Source organism: Homarus americanus, unplaced genomic scaffold (assembly GCF_018991925.1).
Source record: "Homarus americanus isolate GMGI-L3 unplaced genomic scaffold, GMGI_Hamer_2.0 scaffold36734, whole genome shotgun sequence".
In the NCBI taxonomy this organism is placed as follows: Eukaryota; Metazoa; Arthropoda; class Malacostraca; order Decapoda; family Nephropidae; genus Homarus; species Homarus americanus.
This window is the reverse complement of record NW_024733126.1, coordinates 13,268,101-13,286,600: the sequence shown is the minus strand read 5'-3', so window position 1 is coordinate 13,286,600 and position 18,500 is coordinate 13,268,101. Positions and strand designations below refer to the sequence as shown.

Below are 18,500 nucleotides of genomic sequence, written 5' to 3'. Positions count from 1 at the left end.
AAGAAAAAAATATTAATAACCTTCTTATATTAAATAATCAAGGTGGCTATTGTATTAGTGAAGAAACGTGTACAAGCTAGATTGTATTTGTTGTGTTTATGCTTCAACAACTAAAGCCCTTAAGCACGTAAGTTACATCAGTTCTTCCACTAGACAAGAACTATTAAAAATTAAAGAGTAGTTATATATACTGTTGATCTGTGTGAGCCGTATGTTACTCATCTTGTTGCTGTAGTGTCTAGCCAACTGACATCTCACAGCACAAAACACAAGATCAGTTTCAAAACTCCACAAAAACCTTATAACATTACAAGTTACCAGGTTTCTTTATGCTTGATAATTTGATGATCAAATTGATATCTAGAGACTGATGGATTAAACTGTAGACAGGAAAACGAGTTTCCACTATAGTGTTTTACAAATTAAATATATAATATATAATTAATGTAACATCTGCCCAATTTACCGCCTCACTTCCTCTGTTTGTTATTCTGAGTAGGTTATTCTCCAAAAAATTCGTGGTATTAATTATTAAAGGAAGATACATTGTGATGAGAGATAAGCTGTGATATAAAGTTTAATTTTATATAACAGGTCTGGCACATTTTAGAGACTCTATTCATATTGGAGTTATATATATATATATATATATATATATATATATATATATATATATATATATATATATATATATATATATATATATATATATATATACCAAGGACGATTATTGAGGGTTATCAGAAAATTATTATTATTTGACTATGAGAGGATGTAACTATTTTTTTTTCAAAATTCAATTACAGTTGTAGTTTCTGTACAGGATTATTCAGAAAACACTCTTGTAATAACGACCAATTTGGTGAGATAATCATAGCTATGTATCAAATGTTTACGCTGAGTGATGCTAAATATTCCTTAATAATTTTATAGATACAGAACTTAATGCACTTTTTTATAAATATATATATATATATATATATATATATATATATATATATATATATATATATATATATATATATATATATATATATATATATATATATATATATACACAGGTTATCCTCATATTTGTTAATCACCAATTGTTTTTTTTTTAATTTGGAGTCTAATGTTATTAATATCGGATAGGATGGCAATATGGTTAGCGGCAAAGGCCTTATTTTAAGATTAGATGATATAACCTCTTATTCGAAGACCCACCTAAGACCCACCTATCTTGTAATTTAAAGTTGTAACAAAAAATCAACACCTGGAGAATCCTTTGAGTATAACAACACCTGTGACATTTCCAAAAATACCAATGTGATAAAAAAAAAACAATGCCCAGAATTAAGCATTGTTGCAGCATTTTCATACCATCGCCTGCAATACCTTTTGAACTTTTACTCGTATAATTTGAATTTTTTTTCTGAACGATCGTGTGGAAGAGCCAGAATGACCCCCAAAACATAAAGGACTTGCGACTGACTGTTGTCAATTGTATTCGTGTTCACCCTTAACCACAATGAGGCGAGCTCAGATGACCCAAAGTACTATAATAATTCCTACTGTAACGCCACACTCTGTTTTATCGCTCAAGTTGGCCTCTTTAATTGTAGGAATGTCCACTGTAGTTGCTGCTAGTGCTATTAAAACACCTATTTGGGTAATTACCAGATGTACGCTGGCCACCGATAATTGTCAAGCAAACCACTTTTTTGAGGGTTTTGTGTGGGTGAGTTTTATATCAGTGGAGGCAATAATAGTCGTCTGCATATAATGTAAGTGTGCTTATTATCACCAGCGGTTAGTATTTTATAGGAATAATAGTAAATCTAATACTACTACTACTAATAATAATAAGAAAAATAAATAATAATAATAATACCGATAGCAATAACAATAACAGTAATATTGATAATAATAATCAAAGTGTAGGAACATAGATGCATACACCACACTAGTGCACTTCGCTGACCTTGAGATAACGAGGGTAATCAAGACTTCTCGTCATAATAAACAGCTAACATTAACTCCCAATGAATGACCTCCGTTATATGACCGGCAATGACCTCGCTACGATATGACGCTACTTAGGAAAATTATGTTTTCCCTTGTTTTTCCTTTGTTTTTCTCATTATTATTCCGACGGGAGAGTAAGTGGGCGGCAAAAGGCGGGACAAGTTTTCAATTCCACTATGAATACCAATTATAAATCTTATGGGAATCCTACTTAAGGACTATACTAGCTTGTAATAGATCAAGGAGGGATGAAATGGATTTTTGTCTTGATGTTCAAGTTCCCCGCGTGGCCTTGTCTCCCCTGTCCCATGTTCCCGCACAGAGGCGAAGGCGAAGTCTCTGGAGCTATATTTTAAATTAAAGTAATCCCTAGCCAGACAGTTCTATTTCTTTTTCTCCCCATCTTCTCTCATTTCTTTTCCTTCAAGCTTTCGTTTTTTTTGCGTGTGTCTTTCTCTCAGTCACTTCCACTATGTCTTCCACTCTTCTTTTACTTATTCTTCTATTTTCTTTATTATGAATCTATTATGAATCTTCTACACATTTATTTTTATGTGTTCTTCTCTCCCTTTACCATTCATCATTCGATTCTTTCTCCACCCCCCGCCCTTCCACCTCCATCCTTCACCCCTCACCTCTTGATCCCTCACCTCCCCACCTTTGGACTCTTTACCTCACACTTTGGACCCCTTACCTCACACCTTTGCAGCCTACACCCTCACCTATTCACCCCAAATCCCTTACCTATGCACCCCACACCCCTACATATGCATCCCACACACCTACTTATCCACTCCACACCTTCACCTATCCACCCCACACCCAGACTTATTCACTCCACATCCATACTTATCCACCCAACACCCAGACCTATCCACTCCACACCCAGACCTAATCACCCTACACCCTCAACCATCCATCCCACATCCACACCTATCCACCCTACACCCTCACCTCTCCACTTCACACCCTCACCTCTGCACCCCACACCCTCACCTCTCCACCCTACACCCTCACCTATCCACCTTACACCCAGACCTATCCACCCTACACCTTTACCTATCTAACCCACATCCACACCAATTTTCACAAACCATCCTCTCCATTTCAACACGAACAGTACACTAACAGGTATTACTTCATGAGAAACCTATGCGTTCACCTGAGGTTCCCAAGAGAATGTTAAGGTACAACAGTTAATTTGCATAAAAGGGAAATACAACTGTAAGGGGATTCAATGAAATCTACGTTTGGCATAATGGGCCCCAGCTCACGTTACTGGCAAAAACACCGAGAAAACCATTATTTGCGGGGATATAGAAAGTGAGATAAGAGCGTCCATGGCGAACAGCTGGTGAGAGTTGGGGGCGTCGCTAATGAGGGGGAAAGAGAGAGAGAGAGAGAGAGAGAGAGAGAGAGAGAGAGAGAGGAGATGAAGAGAGAGAAGAGGAGAGAGAAAGTGAATACGGGAGGGAAAGAGAGGAAATGAAAGAAAAAAAGGGAGGGAAGAAGGGAGAAAATGTAAGAATGTGAAGGTTAGAGAGAGAAATAGAATAAGGATGAAAGAGAGAGGGAAGGGGAGTGAGAGAGAGATGAAAAGGATCATAGATATAGAGATTATTTCTTAAGATGTATTCCTTCACAGGCCAAGCATCGTTTCATTTGACATAAAGAACAATTTACTCTCACTAATTCTTCTTACATGTATCAGAACTTTTATTGGAGATATAATTTTCGTTCTTGTCTCAAAAAGTTATGAAAAAATTACTAAGACTTTTTTATTCGGAAAAATTAAGTCTTTTTTTTTTTTTTTTTTACGTGGAGAGCGATGTTGTTGTTTCCCAGTCACCTCATTACACATAGAGAAGTACATTTATGTTCTAACAAAATAATGATAAGTTATCAGTGATCTCAAAGACAATGTACCCACAGTACGTCCTTCTTCCTGTTTAACTTTGTACCCTAGTTTATATCTTAGGTTTGGGGAGGATCGCGGTTTGCCTTCTGCTTGTTACGTTGGGGGCAGGTAAAGACGTCCCGTATCGTACCCACAGGTGATAACTCAGACTACATAAGAATGCCTCAGACATCTAACAAAGACTCGGCAGCTTGGAGGGATCCTCAGTAATGTTTTGCATAGTAATAGATATAGTTGTTAGAGCGTTCCCGTATCCTTTTGGTCTGGAGGCAGATTTATGTGAACGAACAGGGTACAAAGACTGTCTCAGTGGGGCCAGCAGATGGCCGTAAGTGACAGTAAACGGACACTGGCTGGTAGACAGGATGACAGGACGACATATATACACAGGACATGCAAGAATGACTCTTATAAATCTTCATTAAATTATCTAATTGATAAAACAAGATCATGCTTCTAACAGAGACAACACACCTTTAAGCAAAAAAACCCCAAAAACTATAAATGGATCTAATAATACTTCTTGTGTTTGCTTGCAATTTGCATCATGCCTTCCTCCCTCTTCTCTCTGTACGCTCGTAAAAGCAAGCGCTTAATTGCCCATAAAACAGGTAAATAAGTCCCCAGTTTCATGTGGGCCTCACCTGCTCTCGCCCACTTCTCTGACTGCAACAACAACAACTCTGGTGGCGGCGGAGTGTTCCCTGTAAAAAACAATTATGCAAAAATTTCAGTGTGGTGTATCCCTCAGCAAGAGAATAATTACAAAGTGAAGTTTGCCTGTAATTTTCATGTCTCCTTCTATGTAACGACTTGGTCATTCTCAAGGATGTGTACTTCACGTGTACTCAGTCCGTACTCTGTCTGTAATTATACATCCCCGCGCTCGTCATTCCTTACTGACATATTCTTGCCCTATCTTTGCCCTCTACGTTCGTCCTCACGCCTTTGCCTCGCCCCTTCCTTGAACTCTTCTTTAACTCTTCTTACAATCTTTTGCCACTCCCTACCCCCTTTTTTTATTCGCTATCCTCTTGCTCTGGTTACTTCGTATTTCCACATATATTCTCCTTCTTATCTCCTTCTTTCCACCCTCATCTCTATGATTTATTTCTTACTGCTCTTGCCGCCTTCCCTCCCTCCCACCTTCAACGTTTCCTTAAATGAAAAACTCGTCCTCTGGGGCGAGGCTGGGAACGACGCCCCGAGGTAGACTGATGGTCACTTACTCACTTAAAACGTCCCCTCCCCCATATTCTCCTCAGCTCATGTTTCAGACACACACCTCCTTGATATCATTGCTGAAGGCAACAAACAGACAGAGGTACTAAATGAATACAAATGCAAATCGTATTATCGCCTCGGACTTAAGATTACTTGTACACCTCATTATCGCTGGCATCATGAAGGCAAGAATCGTTTCTGCGCTTTAGGGAGTATTTTCGTGTGGGGTCCTTTATGAGGGAGTAACGGTGAAGACTACTTTTTCTGTCTTGGGAGGAAAAGCCTTTAGTCTATCGGACGTTAAATGGTGTCTGGTTCAATTTCCACAAGCACACGACGAGGTGAGGCGTTGGGAGAAGAAGTGGGGATGTAAGAGAGAATCAAATATCACCGGCCGATAGAGTCTACAATGCCCTAATCAAAGCCTAAGCTCGTCGACTATGTTGACAGTGGATGCTTACAACATCGCTGCCCAAAGGGACTCGCGCTGCACGTCAATCACACAGCCTCCAACTCGTCTTAGTGTCCAGGTTTCCGGCGTCTAGTAGCACGATCACACGTCTCATCACGACACACGACGACTCTGGCAGATAAAATCTTGCCCGGTAGCCTATGTGACGCCTCGGATCGGTCGTGGCGACGACCTGAACCACTACGAGTCTGCTAAACGAGGGCCGGCCAACGCTACTAAGTCAAACTGTCCTATAATTTGCTGAAAATCTTATTGGATCGTAATTGGCAGTCTGATTTTTGGCCAGGTAACATTAACGTGGGTTCGGGCTGAGGTTTTATCCCCCTCCTCCTCCCTCTCTTCTTCCTACCCCCCCATACTCCATCTTCCCCTTCTCTTCCTTCCCCCACCTCTCCCTATCTCGCCCACCCTTCCCTCTCTGCCCCACCCATCCCTAATAATCTCGCTACACTCCCTCTCGTCTCCCCCTGAGAAAAATTTTGGACCCCTCAAAAAATAAGTAAATTATGCACTGAAAAATATTAAACATACTAATCCCATTATAGTATATTCACATCACTTAATTAATGTATTTTCTTAATCTTACTTGCTATGATAACTGTCTTTTGAGTTTAATGTGCATCATCATATTATATTTCCTAGTATCTGCTTCTTATTTATATTTCTAATTATTCGTAATGGATTCTTGGTTAAGGCAATTCAGTGTGACCGGTTATATAAATTCTTTCTCTTTGAAGATTTGAGTTGATAGATTTTACGTCTTTATCTCACTTCCCTCTGTTACCTCCACCTTTATTTTTTCTTCGTTTTCATCATTTTTTTTTCCTTTGCATCTCACTTTCTTCTGTTATCTCTACCTTTCTTCCTCCTTCTCTTTCATCACTATCTTCTCTTCCTCGTCTTCTTGTCTCCTTAGCTAATTCTCTTCTTTCTGTGTTCAACCTCATTTAATGTTTTACCTCTCCTTCCTTGGTTTTTCCTTCTCACCTTCTTTATCGTCTTCCTCTTTTCCTTTGCCTACCCCTTCCTGTTATCCAAGACCCATATCGTTCTTATCCTTAATTTCTTCCCTTCACTTCTCTCTCCATCTGGCTCTCCTATTTCTTTCTTTCTACTTCTTCCTTATCTCCTTCTCCTCCTCTTCCTTGGCATCCTTTTTCATACATATCCATTGAATACCTCTTGGTTTCTTCTTTTTCTTCTCTTCTTCCACCCAAACTTCTTCAAAACTTCTGTATCATCCCCTTACTTCCTTCTTCTCTCCAGCCTCTTAATAGACCCCTTCCAGTCTTCCTTCCCTTTCCCCTACAATTTTCCCTTTTTTTCCTTCCTTCCTTCCTTCTTTTATTCCCAACTTCTTTATTTTCCCTTCCATTCTTCCTTCCTCCTCGTCCCTTTCCTTCTACCCCAATTTCTTTACCTTCCCATTCCATTCTTCCTTCCTCCTCGTCCTCTTCCTCCCCAACGTCTTTACCATGTTTCTCCTCCCTCCTCCTGCTCCGCTTCCTTCTTCTTCCCCTTCCTCTTGTCTTCCTCCCCCTTAACTCTGCAGAGATTTTTACGATGCTATGACACGACACTCGCCTATGACATCCATCCAGACATACCTGATAGTTACTCCATATAACACAGGAGGGGCCAGCTACACGACAGACACACACACACACACACACACACACACACACACACATACTCATAAGGAGGAGAGCTGAATCACCATCATAAAAAACGAGACACACACACACACACACACACACACACACACACACACACACACACACACACACAGGGGATGATACACGTCATACACTGTCAATCATACAGACACGAGGATTGTACCGACCCTCAGAATCGATCCATCATATGTATTACTCTCCATTATACAGAGAGAGGTATACAAGATTTTAAACGTCATACACTATCATCTTTCAGGCACAAGAGGAATATACACACTCAAGATTCCATCATACACAGAGAGGTATACGGGATATGGGCGTCATACACTGTCATATATAAACAAGGGAAATGGAAAGGCTGGATCACTATTAATAAGCATACGGATATTCAATCAGTCAACGAATGAGTCCAATGATTAGGGTATTCTTCAGTGTCACTCAGGGTTTGTGTGCCATCTTCAATAAAGGTGTTGCCAGGTGTCACTCAGGTGGTGCCACTGATGCCTTGTGTTAGTAAGGTGGTGCAGGTTGTCTCCTTTGTCAATCAGGTGGTTTTAATCTTAACGTGTCACGCAGATGGTTCTTGTTTTAATTTATGTCACTCAGGTTGTAGAGGTGTTGTCAGGTGTTTTATCTTTATGCAAATTAATATAGTGTCACTTCTGCATGACCTTCTCAAACTTCAGATATGATATCATACCTCTTTCCTCATAACGTCAAGAAAAATATCGTTATAAGGATGTTAGATTTGCCTCGCAACGTCAAAAGATTCCTCATAAGACATCAAGGAATACCTCAGAGGGTTTACCGTTCATGCTTAAGTCACAAGCCTCAGTCAGCTGCAAAGTGCTCACATTTGTCTCACTATTGACGCGTGTTGAAGCAATGTCCACCATTTTCCATTTCTTCAACACTGTGTATGGTAAAAGTGTTCTGACATCATATATGTTTACTTCATAGTGGTATCCCATGTATTTCGTGGTATTAACAAATGCCCTTCAAGATATTTTGTGGCACCATAAAGGTCATATCATAACGTTTATATCCCTTTCATGGTGTCCTTAAATGTTCCTTCATAGGGCTCCATTAGATGTCTTTATATAATGCAATTTTAATATACCTATGTTTTAGTATTTAATGTCCATTCTAAAAACAATAAGTGTTCCTCTCATGGTCTTCAGTAGAACGTAACTGGATATAACATTTATATTTGCGTTTTCAGATCAGAGAGCATTTAAAAGTTTCCTTGTCTTAGCCTGAGCAACAATGTACCAATTCTTTACTTTATAATTCAAGACTGTAATTTACTCAAAGGCTACGTTATATACGAGTACATGCCCTCACGTTGCACTGATTTGTACCTGCCGTGTGATTAAGTGCGACACTAATTAAACTGATTATTAGAAGTCATGAGCTCTTGATATTTTGCTGTGGAGGAAGTAGTATAAATAAAGGCTTAAGAGAGAGTAGAGTAGACAGGAGACAGTGTAAGACGGACGAATAAACAGAGAGACAAACAGAAAACAAGGAAAAACCAAGCGAGTGAGAACTAAACTAATATAGAGAGGCAGATAGACAGACAGACAGCCACCTAGAATGAGACGGAGACACAAACAGAGAGCGAGAGACAGTAACGCCTCTCATTATCACCACCACCACCACATTGCCATCAACACTAACTAAGCCACACGTAAACACCTCTAGGATGAAGGACACAGGAGGAGGCCCCCAGGTGTTGGACAGGTGAACGCTGAGGCTATCAAGGGGGAAGTGTTGGATATTAATAGCTAATGAGCTATTGCATGTTATTGTGCCGTCAACCGTTGATCACCGTATCTGATAATGAGTGCCAGAGATAATTACTTGTGATGATATCCCTATTGAGACAGCTGTGGTAACGTGTAGTATTACCTCAAATAAATTAATAGCTTACAAGGAGGTGAAAAAAAGGCAGTTGACGACGATATTATTTCTTCCATTGTTTAAGAAGTGTGTGTGTATGTGTGTGTGTGTGTGTAAATTGACGTTTTTTTTCCTATCACTAAATGATTGTTAGTTTTTTCCAGGATAAAGTTATTATCTTTCGTCACGCTGAACTTATTTTATGTGACTTGTTGCAGTGTACAGAAATTTAATCTTTGTTCCTTAAACTCTTCAGTAAATGTCTAGTCTACTTGCCCTTGGAACTCTTAAAGTCATGATACTTACGTATAAAATGTCATAACTATTAACATATTCAAACATGATTTACAAATTAGATATAGTCTTATATTTGATGTGTCTTGTGTGATGACTCCTCCCTTGTTATCTAGATGCTATCTAATTTGCATACCTGTGAATCATATCATACATTTATGACGCTTAATGATTGCCTTACATGTTCAGGCAATTAACAGGTTATTCCTATCCGTGAATGATGACATCCTCGTCTTGGAACCCAAGTCTAAATCTCTTAATTTTTTGCAGGTGAAAATCTGGTTCCAAAACCGACGCATGAAGCTGAAGAAGGAGCTGCGAGCGGTGAAGGAAATCAACGAGCAGGTGCGGCGGGAACGAGAAGAGCAGGATAAACTCAAGCAGCAACAGGATGACAAGAAGACTAACAAGGAGCAACAGCCGTCAACAGGCAGCAGCCAGCCAGCTTCAGCCTCCAACGCTTCCTCCTCGTCATCGTCTTCGTCTACGGGAGGCGGCACCGGAGACACCAAAGCTGCGACTTAACGTTATGGTGTTTGCTCCCCACAAGGGCGTGCTGCTGCTGCTTATTTAAACAAAAATCTCCACTTCACGCCCACCACAATCAATGACATGCACGCCCAACCAACCACTCTCACGTCCACACCTCCAGTAGAAGCTCCGCCCACCATCCCCGACCCTCAGGCGCTTCACCTCGATGACAACCTCGTTACCTTACTCGACTACCACTTAGATATGTGAAGTGTAGTCCTAAATTAGGATTTATCTTGCCTTAGTGTTGATAAACATAGAAGACCAAATTGGTCATATGATTGGCCAGTCAAACAAAACAGTTTCATTTGTGCTGAAATTTGAACTCTGGAACCAAAGCTCCTCTATTTCGCTGGCGGATGGTTGCCACAGAGAATTATAAATGCAAACCTTCACCTCATCTGGGCAACCTTACGCCACGTAGTGCTGGTTCCAGGCTTCTTCGACCCCTAGAGACAGCGCGTTGAGGTGCGGGGTGTGGACATGAACAGAGGGCACTTCAGGAGCTGGGCCACCAGGTTTCTCGTGTGCTCGACTCACCGCGGAGCTCCTATAAACCTCCACCACCAACTTCTACAGTGAACGCAGATGTTACTTTTTCCTAAAGCAAAATATCACAACAACACCTGATAAACAGTTCCAGAAAACAATAGACAGCCACCAGCTGCAATGCAGTATGAGATCCCCTTAGTATAGGATATGCCAGACATTGCGATCTAAGGAAACTGTTGCTTCAGCTTCCCTGTGTAACAATTCCTCCAGCTCAAAACTGGTATTCCGAGAAGTAAATAGACAAAACAGACTCTAAAACTCTCTCCTCCTCCAGAACTTGACCCCGAAAAACCTTCATAACACACACAGCTCTACGACACATTCTCATGGAGTACTCCAGGGCAGTTGGAAACACAAATCTTTAATTTCCACTTAATTTTTTGCTGAGACGCTCCAAATTGTGAACGTCTGTATCCAAGTATTTTTTAAACTTTGAGGGGGGCTTTGTTGTCGAGACACAGGCACAGGTCCCCTTAAAAGAGAGAAAAGGGAAAATGAAACTGATTTTTTGATCCAGAATGTGGTCCAAGAAGCCTTAAAGTACTCGATGTAGAATGCGTGAGGCAAAAAACTGACTACGATAGAGGAAGATTCATGCGCTTCGTGTATGAATTAGTGAATGATTTGTTGAGAGCCTAACTAGAATTGTTATATCGTAAGAGTATTGTACAAGACACCAATGACCACTTTTCTTAACTAACAAGTATGGTCCCTGAGTCCCGATGCTAGATGGATAATGATATGATGTTCCCCATCCCCTTCATTATTTTTTAAGTAATTCCATGTTAGCTAAATGTTATTTTAATCGGAATAGTTATGTTTCTCTTTGTAAATTAGATATTAACCAAGGATTCCAGCTTTAAGTTCCTGAAAAGATAAAATGCTGTAGTTTTTTTCGACTTGTTTGACGGATTAAGAAGACTGTAGTGCAGTGGCTGAGTGTTGTTACATTGTAAATGGATTATATTTATTTCTATTAATTGTTATGTTTGTCTTGAGAATCGATATAGGGTTGACTGCCACGCCAGGTATAGCTGGGTGGTGTACATGTAACCTTGTTCGTTGTGTACATGTGGCCCCCCAAAGATGCCATGGCTCAGTACAAAGAAGGAGAATTTGTATTGAAACTCTCTGTCAATCATGTAGCTGTTCCTACTGTTAACAATTGTTATTCTTTGCTGACGAAAAGTGAATTGGATTTTAGTTGAAAACTCCCCAACTCAAGGCGTCTTGTGTACAGCAGAGAGTTTCAATAGGTACGACAACGTATGTGGAAGTGTTAGTGCAATAGCCGATATGCTAAATTAGAGCTTTAAAGGTGGATAAATATTATTTTGGAAGCTATGAATTTCTAGGCTTAGAAAAAGTTAGAAGAGCGGGTTGTTAAAATCCGTTCTCGGATACCTCTCTCCTCCGAATTATCTTAATTGTAATAATGTGTGTGCATAATAACTGTTTACCTAAGGCCAAGGAGTGTGCATAATTACTGTGACACAGAAGGAAGCGGTGACATTTGCCGAGACCTTTGGAAAGGCGACAATGGGATCACTGGCATTTCACCAGGTCACTTTCTCGTCTCTTTAAGGGTTCCGGACTGCTCAACTGCTCTTTCTTGTCAGCCAGAAGGCCAGGGTCTTTTGTGTAGTGTGTAAGGAGTTGACTCTGCAGTGTCCTGGCTTTCTGTTACTTTAAAATTCCTATAAAAACAGAAAAAATACAGTAACTGAAAAGTTAAACAAATCAACAGATAACAAGTTTGAGAGAGTCAGGGGACTGAGCAGATTCAATAATGAGTTGATATGGGATAAGATCTCACGTGGTAAACAGTGGACATGGTTTCATGGTAGATATTTTGATTACTTTAATCTTATGTTATCATAGTTTGTATTTTGGCATTTTTTTTTAGGTCCTGTTTGGCAGTTCGTCTTTGCTTTCATTAGGGATCATTCTCCTTCGTTTCTTTCACCATCTGTGAGACATGTCCAGCTGTTGTATAATTTATAATGTATTTAGGTATTGTTATGCAAAAAAATTATGACCATATGTTGATAATTATAAGTTTTTGAATGGATGAAGTGATGAAATTGTCTTTTTTCGTATAAATGGTAATGGTTATGTTTACTGCTGAACTTGACAAAGTAACCATCGAGACTAATCTTGTCTCATATTCTTACTAGAGAAACTCAAAAGTGCTGTCATTGTAAATCAATTTTTGATAACAGGGAGTTTAATGTATGCACGTGTGTCGAGTATTGGTGCCTGAGAATCGTCTGGTTAGGAACAAAAGTTCTTTAGGCGTTTAGAAATCTTACAGGTTGTAACCTCATGATTTCCAAAATTTATGCATTAGATAAAAGATTCTCAGTTGTTCAGAATTTAAAATACAAACAAAACTTTACTTGCAAGTTCTGCTCTCTCCCGTGACGATCATGGAGCTTAAATAAACTCCTTGTTCTTGTGTTCAGTATTCCACAAAAATAAAATAAAATTGTAAGACTGACTGAATTCTTAAAAACTCCATTGAGACCGCCTAGAGCATGTGACTCGTACATTTAGCGGGACTCGCATGATCGCAGACCCCAATTAACTCGTGAGATATAGGGCATCGAACGCCACACATCAGTGCTTCTTATTCTCCTGTCGGGAACAGGAACAGAACTATTTCTCAATGGTCGCACACAGGACTCGGTTAACCTTTCTTCGGTGGAGCGTGGGGCATGACGTCACGGTAGTGTTATGGCAATATATATATATATATATATATTTTTTTTTTCTCTTTCCTACTGATCTATCTGCTACGACGGTCACTTTTCCTCTCACGACTTGTACTCGTGTTTACTCTTGCCAGCACTCCTACTTCTTATAAACTCTTTGAGGTTATTGTTGACCTGCAGGATACGCAAATGGGTTGCTTAGTGTACATTTAAATGGAATTTTTGGCACGTTCAAATGAAAGCTCTCCATGGGAGTTCCAGTATTGATTGCCTTCCCTCTGGAGACTCATTCTTCAAGTGAGGTGCTGTGATTAATGTTGTTTATTTGTGAATTCAGTATTGTATGGAAGATGTTGCTGACCGATGTTGAACACCTTCCCTGAAGTGAGGTTTATAGTCTCACTGTTGCTGATGTTTCTTCGTGAGGGAGATGTATCTTACTACTGCTTCTGAAGAAAGAGTGACCTCTAACAACTATTCTTTTAGGAGATCATCTCTTGATGGTCATATTCAATGGAACGTTTATCTATATGACTGTTGTTCTTTACAAAACAGCTTTTTGTAGATAGACGTTCTTAAAGCGATCATGAGACAGTAGTGTGGGGTCGACATTTCCGTGTGAGCTAGTTGCTTCATGAGGACTGTTCTTCATAACACTAACATCACAACGGAAGTTTTCGTGATTTACTTGCATCATGACAGGTTATGAAAAGCACCTCAGGTAGTGTCTTCCTCACGATGCAGCACATTTAACGCGTGTACCTAGAGGAAAATCTTCCAACTACTGACAATGACTATGAAGAGACCCTGAGCTGTACGTCTTAAGATACTTGTAATTTGGAGAAACAGAGGGATTTTTCTAACTGTGTTTCAAGTCATGAAAATTTCAATTCCTTCTATCTTAAGTAATGGAAGCATTCTTTTATGCTCTCGATAAATAAGAAATTCCAAACATTCATTCCCTCTGGAAGGACAGGCGATGGTCCTTTTAGTTTCTCATTGACTAAGGGAAGTCTTGGCACGTATTAGCTGTTGGTCTCAGTACCACAGCACATATACACTCACCACAGAGTGTTATGTGCCTCTACCACTACGACTATTATTGCTGTTGCTGTTATTTCTGACAAGAGGCTTGAATGGCACTTGTACCAGAGACAGATAAACAGATCAGTTTGGTGAGGTTCAGCCTCCCAGAAATGACTTATATTCTCTACTTGTGACTCACGTGAATCGCTATCCTAATCATTAAGTGTCACTGTACTTGATCAAGTACAGTGACCTACAGTGTCATACGAGTTACTCTTATGAACTCGAATTATTTCACGAATTTTCAGTGATTCACGAATCCTAAGAAGTGTTTCATGGACACAACGTTCTTCACAGACTTTCAGTCTTTTATGAACATCAAGTGTTCCATGAACACTATATGCTTTGTGAATACTAGCTGCTTCATGAACTCCAAGTGCTTCATGATCACTTATATGTTTCATGAACACTAAGTGCTCCATGAACACAAACACTTGCCAGAATACGTATATCTCAGACTGTGGAAGCAAAACTAAAAAGAATGGTTGCAAAACTTAGGAATGGTGTGTAGCAAAGGCCGAGGACACACAGAATTAGACACAAAATAAAATATATACACGTTTTCGAAAACCGTGCACACGTAACCCTGGAAAAAAGTGCTGTGTACTGATGTATCCACCATGATGTCAGTGTTCTACAAAAAAGTGTATCCATAGATGTTTAAAATTGTAAGTAATTTTATAAATGTCCTTTGTGAACTTTTCAGTAACAGATACGTGTAGGAATTTCCGTTGGTCTTTCTCTCTCTGTCTCTGTAATCTCTCAATCTCTTTCTCCCATTTCTTTCTGTCTCTCTCTCTCTCTACCTCTATCTCTATCTCTCCATGTGTGTTTTCAATGGCTATGCGTAAGCTAGGCTAATGTAAAAAAAAGGGAAATAATGGACCTTTTATTCATCGTATGTTATGCCAAATAATTTGTACTTACATGCGGCTGACTGCACAATGTGTTTTTAGTAGGACCATGTATAAAAATACTGCACTGACAATACTCCTTGTAAAAAGTCTAAGATTTTCTAATGTTCGCTTAATAGTTCATGTAGCTGACTCTCCTTCCCTCAGCTTGGAGCAAGTAGAGGTCTTCAATACGTGACAGATGTGAAGCTATTTTGAGCCTTATGCAGTCCTGATATAATGGTCCCCTTAGGTAAAGCTCAGGGAAGCTCGTCTCGTCACTGATAGATGTTTTCAGCTTTACTCTGTAAGCTGTTGACTCATTGACATCCGTGGATGATTTTTGTGCACTCCATAAGCTCTTTAGGTGTTGTTCACTAATTTAAAAGAAGGGGCAGTCAGAGATTTTTTTTTAATTTTTTTTTGGCAGATGATAACACAACAAACAAAATCCAGATGTTTCAGTTTAAGAGCCTGTAGCAGAAACATTAAATAAAAAGCGTTCCCCGAGTCCGCAGGGATTCGATTTTTTTGAAAGAAAACTGAACACAAATGGCAATAGCGTTGCTCACTTAACAATCATTTTGGCTGAAAGCGTATCAGCCAATTAGATTAAAAAAATGAAAAACATAATGTCTTTGTTATAGAATGCGTGTACATTGTTTCATCTTTATTATTGTATTGTAATAAGCAACATATTGTTACATGCGTACAAAACCACAGAACAGGCTAGGACACATTTTTCATTATTATTATTTAAGCGCATCCCAGTGTTATACATACTAGGTGTAAATAGAATCTAAATGTCCTGTCCGTGTTGGTCGGCTGGGAGGCGAAGACCTAGGGACTACGAATGGGGCGAGTCGGCACAGGAGGGTCATCGACGAGGCCAGGAACCTACCACGGGAGGGAGGGAAGGATGGTAAGACGGGGAAGTTCAAGCTTGGGGTGAGGGAGATGTCTAGGGTTTATCAGGGTATTTAACAGAGGTTTTTAATAAGTTTTATTAGGTTGCAGAGGGTTTTAGTATAGCTCAGCTGCTGGACTTCCGGTTCGGATCCATAATCGGTAGGGGTCACGCGACACAGCTCCTCCATTAGCTGTGATGGAGTGACTCAACATGGTGTTTGTTCCGTTTTCTCTCTTCTTCTTTTGTTTCTCGTCTTACCGGCAACACGAGCCATATCTACATAGTAACTGCTCAAGCCAGCTTAAAAAAGACTAGCTTTGCCACTATCACATTGCAGCGATCACATTCCCATATATAAATAAAATCACAAAATGTTCAACCTAATTCACTGTTGGGTTCCCCGCCTCGACGCCCCCGACCAAAGACTCTCCCCCTCGTACCTCGCCCTGGGTCTCCGTCTACCACCTTCGACTGCTGTGCTTGTAGGGTTACCCGGGTCAGGGATGTTGTGATGGCTTACATACCTAGGGAGCCGCTGGTCATCTACATCACATGTAAGATAAGATCTTAAACGCAATACATTCAATACCTCGTAGTTAATATGTCTTTTTTTTTTCTCTTCCTGAGAAAGTGGTGAAGAACTTAAATGTCTTCACCCCACACCTTAGGGGAAAACACTGCATTATTCCCAGTGGTGTGGAACGGTCCTATAAGTGGCTATCAGTGGAAAAAGGGTACCATAATCAACCTCACAGTTAGATCAATATAAGCTTCCTAGTGACCAAGCTACCACTGCCTTGCTGACCCCTTCCTCAGACGCGTCTTGTGGTGCAAAACCAGATATTAGAGAAACAAATGGACCAGGGGCAAAGGTTATACGAAACTGTTTGGCTGCAGAGCTCTACTTCAGGGGCTGTTCGTCTAACACTTTTGATATAATACCAACTTTATGGGACAAACATGCTCTCAGTGTTCATATAATTGCACAATTTCCCTGATGGGTAATAGTATGTAAAAAATATTCCTATCTAATGCTTGAGTTTGTACAACCAAATGCGTCTTTTCCGTGTCTGTAGGTGTGCCCTTCTTGACCTCAAACGTTTTACACAAACAAGGCAGCTCTGAGCTCTACTGAAAACGTTGAGAATTATTTTCTACTTTCAGCTGATGGACCACTTTTTCTTCTCCCCCAAATGCGCGTTAGTACTACCTAAAATGTAATTATAGTGCGTTAGATATGGCTTTTTTTTTCATTCTCTCCTTTATAATAATTTTTCATCATTGTTGCAAGTATTGTTTTCCAGTGGCCCACAACAAGATAATATTTCTCTTTTAAGTAAGCATATGTTTGTCCAGAAGGGTTGAATCATGTACAGATATGATTATTGTTTCAAGAATACTGTTTGGAACATTGAGGGGTCCTCTTTAAGCCTCTTATGTCAAGTGGAATAATGTACATTGTAGTCACCAAAACTAATAAACATAGAATGCCACACCATGTTTACTTTTCCAAGCTATGACAATTAAGCTGTCCTCATTTACTTCATGGGAGCCACAAAGCACTTGAAGAATGAAGCCAGGGAAGTTTTGTAGATATTTGAGTTTAGTAATTATAAGAGTGTGTAGGTAGGTTGTTGTTGTGAGGGTATGAGACCAACATGGCGGACCCCTCACAAGAGAGAGAGAATGAGATTTTAGAAAATATTTTTGCATTATCCAATCGCTAACGAGCTCCAGCACCCAACACGGGGGAGGAGAACTCACCAGTATTCTAGGTTGTCACAAGAGCGGTTATGCACCTGGCGTGTCGGTCCTACATATATAATTGTCGACATTATACTGCAACTTTGTGGTATAAATCCTCAGCTCGCATCTTGCCGATGTAATTAATGAACAACGACTCCGCCCCCTCGACCTTCACGTTGGGCTCATTTTGCCTTGTGAAGCTCAGCAGACGACTAGGTTGCACCTAGAGGTTACCTGCCTTCCACCCTTTGAGGACACACGATGGATATAGTTACCCTGGTAATTATAGCGACGACTGCTGTGGGGGAGAGGGGCCGAGTCCTCAGGTAGCTGGCTGACCAGGTCCTGCCTCGCTGTTGTTGTTGTCTTGGTGTACTTGGGTGGAGTGGAGGTTCTCGCATGGAGACAATAGAGAGAGTTGCTCACGCACAAAAACACATTTGGTTATTTGCTTCATTCGTTCATTAACGCGATGTAATAAGATTTTGATCAGCATGAAATCTAAAGTATCAATTTGATTGGTCAGGTTCACGTCGTTTTTGCTTTTTGAAACTCCATTAAGTTGATAGGTTTTT

General features: G+C 40.0%; 1 protein-coding gene across 2 annotated transcripts in view; it reads left to right on the top strand.

Moving 5' to 3' along the window:
* The window catches only part of LOC121869373 (homeobox protein abdominal-A homolog), a 173,103-nt gene extending 155,431 nt beyond the window's left edge, over positions 1-17,672 (top strand). For both annotated transcript variants that reach the window (XM_042370709.1, XM_042370710.1), the window contains one exon: positions 9,764-17,672. In XM_042370709.1, coding sequence (XP_042226643.1) covers positions 9,764-10,018 — 255 coding nt within the window. In that variant the 3' untranslated portion in view covers positions 10,019-17,672. The remainder of the gene's footprint in view (positions 1-9,763) is intronic.
* The last annotated feature ends 828 nt before the right edge of the window (positions 17,673-18,500 follow it).